This window comes from Panthera leo, chromosome B1 (assembly GCF_018350215.1).
Source record: "Panthera leo isolate Ple1 chromosome B1, P.leo_Ple1_pat1.1, whole genome shotgun sequence".
Lineage (NCBI taxonomy): Eukaryota > Metazoa > Chordata > Mammalia > Carnivora > Felidae > Panthera > Panthera leo.
Genome location: NC_056682.1, coordinates 122,332,473 through 122,343,643, shown reverse-complemented (window position 1 = coordinate 122,343,643; position 11,171 = coordinate 122,332,473). Strand labels below are relative to the sequence as shown.

Sequence of the window (11,171 nt, the reverse complement as noted above, 5' to 3'; positions counted from 1 at the left end):
TCTGTGCTCTTAATTGCCCCACGGCATTGCTTTCCTAAAGGTGCAAGGACACAGCGGACTCCAGAGCAGACAGCTAGCAAAAGCAGAAGAGTTTCCGGTCTCCCCATGCCTGAGAAGAACCCTGAGGGTCTTTTGGACTAGAGTTTTCAATAATTCCTCTTCCTCTATTTGATTAGCTTCATCTGGACACAACCCGTTAGGGAACAAACTGGAATTCCTCCAGATTAGATGGAGAAAGATTGCAAGGGATCTAAACTTACTACAGATGGAAGGGGATGCTGTAAGACTGACAAACCATAAGACCTGACAGTCTCAAACACATAAAAGAGCTGGCATGTTGAAAAGGAATAGAACTTAGTGTTTTTCCTAAATCTGAGATTAATCCATGGCATAGTATTATGTGAAAATGTAGAATAAAAAATTCTATCAATAATTGCAAATATGTAAATGCTGAAGATGCATGTGGATAAAGATTGAGGGAACAAGGACAAATGAAACATTGAGGTGTTCAGGTGATAGTATTATGGCCAATTTGTGTCTCGTTTTTTTTTTAGTTTTTAATTTTAAGTATTGTTCTGCAAAAGGAAAATTTAACAAATAAAAGCAAACACATACAGGAAGACATGCAAATAGTGATAATCAGAGAAAAAATGTCCAGCCTCATTATAAAAAAAAAAAAAAAAAGATACCATTTTCCATTTATCAAAATGACAGTCATTAAAAATAAGATAATAATCAGCACTAGCAAAGTCTCAGGAAATAATATGTCAGTATAGTTCTGACTAGAGTGTAAATTTGTATACACTTTTAAGGGAAAATTTGACAAACTGTATCATAAAACATAAAGTGACAATCCTTTGATGAGGCAATTCCACTTTTAACAACATATCCTAGGTAAATAAGAATGTATGCAAAGTTCTAGCTAAAAGGGTATTCAGTGAAGCCTTGTTCATAATATATAACAATTAAAAATAACTTAAATGTCTATTGTTAGTGAGCTTTGTTCAGTGAATTACCCATACAATAGGATATTACACAGACATTAAATTATGTGGTAAATTTTATCATAATTAAATTACTAAATCATAATTAAATCAATAATATATTATACTATATTTAAGGACAATAAAGGAAGTTTGTAATGTAATAACTGAAGAAAGCAAGTAACTAAAGATGGTCTTTGTTTTTGTTAAAAATTATTTTATATATACATATATGTATGTCATACGCATCTATACACACATAAATCGTTGATTTTTGCTCACGTGTAACATTTAAAATGTATTATTTGATATTATTACATTATTTATTTGTATTGCTTATACAGCAACACTTAATAAAAATAAAAGTAACATTAGTTTTTTCGTCTATTAAGTATGTAAGTTTAAAAAAATATGGATTAGATGACACGAAGTTCACAGCGCTTAGCTGATGATCAATAAATATTAGTTCCTCTCCCTTTCCAGTGACAGGAGGTATTTAAGCACAAGTTAGAAAATGGCAGACCTGGGATGTAGTTGAAGAAATTTAGGCAACAAGTTTACATCAGATGACCTCTAAAGCTCCTTTCAACTCCGGTGCTTCAACATTAGAACAATTCTTCCCTACTCACCTTTCAAACAATCAACTGGGATAATACAAAAAATCATTGTTTTATTGAATATCTAGTAGTTGTGTCACTATTACTAACATTGTACACTGCGAATGGGAGGGGGGGTAGTGTGAAAAAAAATCAGGCAGTGGAAAAAAAAAAATCCACGAAAAAAAATCGTGGAAAATCATTTCCACGAGGGAGGCCTGATGCAAATCTCAGCCCATCTTCTGACAGCTCTCTGGCTCCTCTTTTTGTGAATGACTGAGTGGCGGTCCTTAGGCCTCAGAGCAGACACTATCGGTGAGAAACAGTACTTTAAAAGAGAGAATTACTTTCCTTTTCCAAGGAGCTGCCGGGTGAACCAACGCAGAGGAGCGCGGCGCTCTTTCCAACTGCCTGTGAGTGTGGGGGACATTCAGTAAGGCACGGCCGGGGCGCTGTCTCCCTAGGTACAGACAGCGCAAGACGTGAGGGCCTCTCCCTTTGCGCCCTTCGCCGCCGGGCGCCAGGAGGTCGCACTACCCGGGGACAGACGTGGGACCCCGCAGAGCAGGAGGTCTCCGACAGACTCCCTCACAGCCCCCACGTGCTCGACTGGCGCCGGGAGGCGGGGGCCACGGGCGGGGGCGGGGCGAAGGCCACGGGGCGGGGCGCCAGTTGCGCGCGCGGGGCGGGGGCGGGGCGCGCAGCGTGGTCTGGGCCGGCCCGGCGCTCCTTCTGCTTCCGCGCCCAGGCCCCGCAGGCCGAGCTCCTCCCCCGGCTCGGCCTCTGTCCCCTCCCCTGCCCTCTCTCCTCCTCCTCCTCCTCTTCCTCAGTGAGGCGCTCCTCCAGCAGCCAGGCAGCATGGCGGCTGTGGAGACGCGGGTGTGCGAGACTGACGGCTGCAGCAGCGAGGCCAAGCTCCAGTGTCCCACCTGCATCAAGCTGGGCATCCAAGGCTCGTACTTCTGCTCCCAGGTAGACGCCTGCTCTCCCACGGCGCCGCCGCCGCTGGCGGACTTCCTTCCCTCTGTGCCTGCCCTCGCGGCCGGTCGGGACGCGCTCCTCCTCTTCCACCCCCCGGGCGCGCCTGCCGCGCTTCCTCCTACCCCCAGCCGCAGCGCCGCCGCCCCCTCCCGCCTCCGGAGAGCCTGGGCCCCTTCGACGCGGGCGCGGTCTGCAGCGGCCATGTGGGCTGGGGGCGGAAGCGGACTTGTCCCGGGTAGCTCGGAGGTCCTAAGGCGCCGCGTTTAGGGGCGGGTTCCCGCCGCGCATCTCCTGCCGGTGCTGGGGCTACCAGGTGTGCGGGCTACCCGAGACAGGTGGGGACGCCCCGGGGAGGGGGCACGCCCCTCTGGCTTGTCTCCACAGCTCCCGGCAGGACTCTGATCGTGGTCACAGGGGGCTGCGGAGCTGGGAGTCACTCTGGTCCCGGCGGGATTGGAGGTCGGAAGACACCCACTCGGTTTTGAGGACTGGGTTGCCTGGGGGTGGTGGGGGTCGCAGAGAGAAGGAATGTTAGCTCCAGCCCCACCTGTGTCCTTGTGTTTTACTACCGCGCTTTGACACTTAAGCAACTTTGGACGTGGGGATAGAGAGGGGTCTGTAATTCATTCTTTTGCTTTGGCACCCAAAATTATTAATTTAGAAAACGGTAAGTTAGCGTTATGAGTCACCGTTCTCATTTACTGAATTTCCCACTAAGGAAAAAAGTCAGTTCCATTAAGGGTTATGCTTTAAGGCCGTGGTGTATTTTAGTAAGTTTTGTGCAGTGGAGCAAACCCAGCACTGAATGGGGTCTTGACAGAAACGTGTGCCGGTGTTTATGTTTACTGAAGAGTACTAGTGTTCCGGTTGCATTGGAACAGAGTATTGGCAGGGTAGCAGTGGTAAGGCTCGTAGTTACAGTCCAGATTTGTTGAAGAGAGACACGTGAAAGTTCAGGTTTAAATTAGTAGCGTCCTGTGGGGAGAAGAGCATGAACAAAGAGTCTGAAGGCCTGGGCAGGGCCCTGTCCTTGCCAATTACAGTGCAGTCTTGAACTAGTCAAGTTACCTAACCTTTCTGAGCTCCCACTGTGCGGAGGGAAAGGTGATACTTTCACTTAACATATTTCACAAGGTTGTTCTGGAGCTCAAATTATCCAGTAAATGGAAATGTTGGTAAAACGTGAAGCACTTTTTTTGGTTTTAGAGGCTGTCAGTGCAGTGCAACACTGCCATATAAAAATTATCAATGAATGGAATAGAAACAAATATATAAGAACAGTAAATACAAGAATATGAATATCTTCAATATAAGCTATGTAAACCTAAAGATGTATGTAAAATAAACAAATCCTTCAGGTCACAACACTTGTGCATAAGCCATTATGAGAGATCCTAGCTATATTGTATAGGTCATGTTTTTAGATAGGATATGATCCTTGACCTTGTTAATATCATTTGGAAAAAGTTGCACATGAGAAGAGTTGCTCTTTCTAAAAATAGCATTAGGACTACTCAGCATGCTAAACCTGGTATGAGTCCTTTTGTTTCTTAGAAATAATTTTCAGATTCTCATTTGTTGAAGCCTATGTGGGACCTGGATTTAAAACAAAACGAAACAAAAACCCAATAATTTGCTTTTGGAAATTATGTACCATCTTTGTGTGGAATAATGTGGTTTTCATTGCGTTTAAGATTAGGTGGCATTTTGTAATGCCAAATGAGTTAATGTGTACACACACTTACCTGTTGAGATTTTAGAAAGGTACTGTGAAACTGTATTCATCCAGCATAGGTGATGTTCCCTTAGGCACGGTATTATTCAATAGAAAGAACATTGGCTCATTAAGGTTTGTGGAAAAATGCCAACACAGTTATGAAAACATGAAACTAGGGCTTCTCCTTGCCACTTCTCTGATCATCTTCACTAGGAGTGGTCTGTCTTCTATCTGCTTCTCTGGTCGCCAGCCTGGCTGTCTGGCCAGCTTGTGTGGAAACAAGCTGAGAGCAAGACTACAAGAGGCCATAACAGAAGTAAGCCTTTCTTTTCCAGTTACTTACTCACATCCCCTTCTTTATTTCCTTTATAATACTTTATACAATCTGTAATTTTCTCATTTATTTTCTTATTTATCTGTTTTTTAATTGGAAGGTGAGTTTCATGAATAAGCTGTCTCGTTCACTGCCCTCTTATTTCTCAACATGATGCTCTGTATGCAGTAGGTGGGCAGTGAGTGTTTGAATCAATCATAAGTGTATCACAGGGCTGCATAGAGAGGCTGCATTTGAATCATGACTTAATCATTTACTAGCCATGTGACTTTGGGCAAATAATATAGCTTCTTTATTTTCTGTTACATCCTTTTAAAATGGGGCCATTAATAGTACAGGGTTCAGTCTTCAGTAAATACTAAGAGTATGTAAAACATTTTGCACATTGGTAAATTTAATCGATGTTAGGTTTTTTTTTAATATGAAATTTATTGTCCAGTTGGTTTCCATACAACACTCAGTGCTCATCCCAAAAGGTGCCCTCCTCAATGCCCATCACCCACTTTCCCCTTCCTCCCACCCCCCATCAACCCTCAGTTTATTCTCAGGTTTTTTTTTTTAATGTATATTTCTGAGAGACAAACAGAGCATGAGTGGGGGAGGGGCAGAGAGAGAGGGAGACACAGAATCCAAAGCAGGCTCCAGGCCCTGAGCTGTCAGCACAGAGCCCGACGTGGGGCTCGAACTTACAGAGTGTGAGATCATGACCTGAGCCGAAGTCGGTCGCTTAACCAACTGAGCCATCCAGGCGCCCCTATTTTCAGTTTTTAAGAGTCTCTTGTGGTTTGGCTCCCTCCCTAACTTTTTTTTTTTTTTTTTCCGATTTTAGGTCTTAGTGTTATACTGTGTTTTATGCTTAAGGTAGAAATATTTTTATCTGAGATGCTTAAATTTTTTTAAAGTTTATTTATTTTTAGTAATCTCTACACCTAATGTGGGGCTCAAACTTACAACCCTGATATCAAGAGTCACGTGCTCCTCTGACTGAGCCTGCCAGGCACTCCTAAGATGCTTAATTTTTTTTGTCTTAAAATTTTTTTTTAATGTTTATTATTTATTTTTAGATAGAGACAGAGATATATAGAGAGAGACAGAGCAAGAGCAGAGCAGGGGCAGAGAGAGAGGGGAACACAGAATCTGAAGCAGGCTCCAGAATCCAAGCTGTCAGCACAGAGCCCGATGAACTGTGAGATCATGACCTGAGCTGAAGTTGGATGGTTAAGTGACTGAGCCACCCAGGCACCCCTAAAATGCTTAATTTTAAGAAAAGTTTTGGTCCTTTAAATGAGTAAAATCTGTTTTACTTGAAAATCAAGCTTTTCAGGAGTTGATGTTTGATGGTATTTCCTTATAGCTGCATGTCCATTTTTATTTAATAGTAGTTTATTTTTTATTTTAATTTTTTTTTTATGTTTCTTTATTTTGAGGGGGAGAGAGAGAGCACAAGTGGGGAAGGAACAGAGAGAGAGGGAGAGGGAGGGAATCCCAAGCAGGCTCCACAGTGTCACCACAGAGCCCGATGCTGGGGTTAAACCCACAACCCTGTGAAATCATGATATGAGCCGAAATCCAGAGTTGGATGCCTAACCAACTGAGCCACTGAGGTGCCCCAGTAGTTTAGTAGTTTCAATAGTAGTATAGGAGTTTACTTTTACTTCCTAGGAGTCTGTAAGAATATTTTGAAGATGGAGGCTGTGCTTTACTTATTTTCATTTTCTCTACCTTGTACACTGTAGGCACTTAGTTTATTAACTGAAAGAAGAGAGGTTGATGGGCCTGAGAAGAAAAGCAAAGAGCATTCTTGCCCTTAGTGAATATCAGCCCAGGGCAGATGCTACCTTGTGTGTAGTTAAAGGATCAGCTGAGAAGACATTTCCAATCATTTATAAGATACAATAACTAAAAGATAGTATAGTGTGAGTGGAAAGAGACTGGGTATATAGTCTGACCTAGGGTTAAATCTTTGCTGCTGTGTTCTTGGCTAAGTTCTCTCTTAAATTTGTAGTAGAGGGCTAATGGTGTAGCCTCTTCATGGAGCTGAGGGGAAGGTGAATAAGAGCGTGCAAAGTGCTTAGCACAGTGTTCAGTGAGTGGTTTTATTATGCATATATGCCTCACATCTAATACCCTTACACTTAGTTATGAGGAAGGTTTAAAAATGTTTAGGAAGAAGTATCATTTGTTTATGAAAAATATTTTTTTAATTATGAAAATAATTTTTAAAAAAATGTTTATTTGAGAGAGAAAGAAAGTGTGTGCATAAGAGGGGGAGGAGAGAGAAAGAGAGAGAGAGAGAAAATCTCAAGCAGGCTCTGCAATGCCAGCGTAAAGCCTGACACAGGGCTTGATCTCATGAGCCATGAGATCATGACTTGAGCCGAAATGAAGACTGAGACACCCAGGTGCTGTAAAACAATTTTTATTCTCCATAATAGCTATCAAAAAGTAAAATTATAAAATAATGTTATTTACAGTAGCACCCAAAGAAATCAAATAACTAGGGAAAATCTAATAAAAGCAATGAAAGATCTCTACACTAAAAAAAGTATGTACCAGTGCTGAGAGAAATTAAAGAAAAGCTAGAAATGGAGGTATATATAGGTATACCTAATTGTATTGTGCTTGCTTTATTGTGCTTTACAGATACTGTGTTTTTTGTTTAAATTGAACGTTTGTGGCAACCCTGTGTCAAGCAAGTTTCTTGGCCCCATTTAGCTTACTTAGTGTCTCTGTCACATTTTAGTAATTCTCAGAATATTTAGAACCTTATCATCATTATTATTTTATTTTAAATTTTTTAGTTTGAGTATAGTTGACACACAATGTGACATTAGTTTCAGGTGTATAACAGTGATTCAACATCTCTGTACCTTTAGGCTGTGCTTACCACAAATATAGCTACCATCTGTCACTATACAGCACTATTACAATATCACTGACTACGTTTCCTGTGCTGTGTCTTTTATTCCCATGCCTTATTCATTCCATGACTGGGAGCCTGTATCTCCCACTCCCCTTCATCCATTTTGCCTACCTCCCACAGATGTGCTCCTGTCTGTTTATGAACATTTTGAACAAAGTCTTGCAGTAGATTCTTTCAAAGAAGCAGTGGCAAAGTAAGGTGATGAACTGGGTCTCCAGGAAAAAGTTGAGTAGCTGAGCCTCTTGTGGGTTGGAGTTGGAAAGGAAGGAAGGAATTGCCCTTCCAACATACAGCATCTTTGAAATGCAACCCTGTCCTCTGAAATTCTTTCTCCTTTTGTATCAAAGTTCCTGATAATGCAGTGTATTTCTGGAACTCATCTTCATCATTGATGGAGATATTACCATGTTGTATTTTATAGGGATTATCTTTACATTCCTCACATTATGTCATACCACGCCTAGATAACTTTTGTAAGTTAGGTGATTGGGTATAACTATCAGAGCTTCTTACGAAGCTCATCGATCTTATAAAGATCATTGTTGGTTTGCAGACTTTGTGGTGGTCAGTGGGGATCTTTTTTTTTTTTTTTTTAAAGCTTATTTATTTATTTATTTTGAGAGGGACAGAGAGACAGAGAAGCCCAGGCACGCTCTGCGCTGATAGGACCCACCAGTGTCGGGCTCGAACTCATGAACCATAAGATCATGACTTGAGTCAAAGTCAAGATGCTTAATCGACTGAACCACCCAGATGCCCCAGTGGAGATCTTTTTATTGACATGCTTATATTATAAACAAACGTGTTGGCATTTTGGCATGAGTTATACTTATATTCCAGTAGAACTTATAAAAAGCAAGCCTCTGGGGCACCTGGGTGGCTCAGTCGGTTAAGTGTCTGACTTTGGCTCCTGTCATGATCTCGAAGCTCGTGGGTTCGAGCCCCATGTCGGCCTCTGTGCTGACAGCTCAGAGCCTGGAGCCTGCTTTGGCGTCTGTGTCTCCCTCTCTCTCTGTCCCTCAACTCACACTCTGTCTCTCTCTCAAAAAATAAATAAACTTTTTTTTTTTTTTTTTTTTTTTTAAGCAGCATTTGGTAGATAATCAAAAGTGGAACAAGTCTTTAATGAATTTTTTAGAGATTGAAGGGCTGTTGGTAGTAGGTGTGATCTTATATTGTTCATACAGTTTGTGGATAGATGTTTTAGTCGCTTTTTTTCTTTTTTTTTTTTTGGTGAGTCTTTATGACATACAAAAAATTATTTGGCATACAAAATTTTTAGTTTGGTCTTAGTAATATTGGCAGGGGTGGCGTGACAGACACATAAGCACATAGCTAAGCGCATGCTTAGCTCTAGATGTTAGGAGGGAAAAGCAATGGCATGGTAACTCCTGTATTAATTACTGAGGAATTGTCCTTGGTATTAATAGCAAACCCATTTAGTAGATATAATATAGGCAGGCATACTCTGTAAAGCAACTATTGTGAATCTCTGCATATCAAAGATTTAATGTAATGGAGTATAAATATAATTACTACCCTTTCTGCTTGATCATGAACCTCTCCTGACCTCACAGTTTCAACATGAAGCATTTGCTTATTCATGCTTGGGCAGGTAGTACTCCTAGCTCAACAATTACACCTTTTTCTTTTGATTTCTTTGATTAGTATCAGTCTTGTGTGTGGCTTTGAATAAAGAGCAATTCAACACACTCTGTAAGCTGTGTCTTCTTGTCTCAACGTGTTTGGCAGCTATAGTTAAATCTGGGAGAGGGACCCTGTAATTCTTCCCCCGAGTTATATATTGCAAGTAAGTTCTCTTGTAGCACTCGCTATTCGCAATAGCTAAGTTGTGGAAACAACCAGAGTGTCCATGGGTGGGTGAATGGATAAATAAAACGTGGCGTATACACATAGTGGAATACTATACAGCCTTAAAAAATGAGAGTCTGCAGTGTGCCATGACATTATATTAACTGATACAAGCCAGTTAACAGACACTACATGATTCCACTTACATGAGGTATCTAAAATAGTCAAATTCATAGAATCAAAGAATATAATGGTAGCTGCCAGGGGCTGGGAGGAGGGAGAAGTGGAAGGTGCTAATCAGGCAGTAAGTTTCAGTCACACACACACACACACACACACACACACACACACACCCCTCTAGAATAAGCTCTAGAGGTCTGCTATTCAACATTTTACCTACAACAAGGAAAATTATATTGACACTTAAAAAAAAATTCTCTCCTGTTTTTGTCTCCAGTAACTTACCTGTTTTACCATAAAATTCAGTAGGGACTTCTTCCTGATACACTAGAGCTGTGCCATGTCTGTTGGAAAGCATTCTTAAAAACACTGTTAGCTGGGGTCTGCTAGTGTCCCATTTATCTGGGTCATAGCTCAGGCCTCTAGTGGTTAGGGTAAAAAAGATAAATTGTGACTGTAGCAATTTCCTTAATAAAGTAAGAGGAGACAGAGACTTCTCCATATTGTAAACCTGTCTTTAATGATTTTCCCTTGATGAAAGGTACAAAAGGGCAACCTTTTATATCACGTTCCGAAGGCTACTTTGTCTTATCCATCAAGCTATGACGTTAAATCACTCAGTAAAATAGGTAAATGTAAGTGCCATTAGACCTGCCTTGGCTTCCCCCTCCCTCCCTCAAATGGGACGTGACTTTTTGGGTGAAGGGATTTATTTTATTCCTGGTTATTTTGCTAATTGGTACTACTGATAGGTTTGATTATTTGAATACTGATAACTTTGCATTGTTCACTACTAAGCAAATGCAGAGAAAAATATAAATGCAGTTATTGTGTGAATAATTTAGTATTGTTTTTGAATTGAGGTTTTAGGTACCTTAAAGTCAGGATCTATATATAAGTATTATCTTTTTTTTTCTTTGCTAAATTGTTTTCGTTAGATTTTGAGTAGAATTAAAAACTAGTGGTAAATCATCCATAGAATCTAAAAAGAAAAAAAAAAGACATGGTAAATGCCTAAGCACTTAAGTTATTAAAAAGAACATTACTAGTAAAACAAGTAAAACCAGAAGGCTCCCACGCTTTCCTCACACAAGAGGTACTACATATCCTGAATTTTGTGTTTATCATTCATTTGCTTTCCCATATGTTTGATTCCTTAGATAATGCATTGTTTACTTTTGATGTTTTTGAAAATTTTGTAAATGAAATCACTGCTAGTATTCTTGTGCAACTTGCTTTCTTCGTTTAACATTAAGTTCTTAAGATTCATTCGTGTTGTGTGTAGCTCTAGCTCATTCATTTTCATTCTCTATGGTATTCCAATGAATTCATATATCATAGTTTATTCATTTCTTTGTTAATGGAAATTTGGGTTGTTCTAAGTTTTTGTTATTGTAAACAGTGCTGCTTTAAATAGTCTTGTACCTAGCTCTTGGTGCCTGTGTGCAAGAGTTTCTCTCCTGGGTATATACCCAGGAGAAAAATTCTTGAGTCATAGGATACGTATGTGTTTAGCTTTATTTTGATGGTGCCAAATTGTTTTTCAATGCGCTTGTACTTCTCCTCCCATCATCCAAAACTTTATATTGTTCTATATCCTAGCTAGGACTTGAAATTAACAGACATTTTGATTTTTGTCAATCTG

At 40.6% G+C, this 11,171-nt stretch overlaps 1 protein-coding gene across 1 annotated transcript in view; it reads left to right on the top strand.

The window, feature by feature from the left end:
• The first annotated feature begins 1,856 nt into the window (after nt 1-1,856).
• METAP1 (methionyl aminopeptidase 1) overlaps nt 1,857-11,171 on the top strand; it is a 58,748-nt gene continuing 49,433 nt past the window's right edge. The window contains exons 1-2 of the mRNA XM_042935839.1: nt 1,857-1,992; nt 2,410-2,551. Of these exons, the coding sequence (XP_042791773.1) occupies nt 2,438-2,551 (114 nt within the window). The 5' untranslated portion in view covers nt 1,857-1,992; nt 2,410-2,437. The remainder of the gene's footprint in view (nt 1,993-2,409; nt 2,552-11,171) is intronic.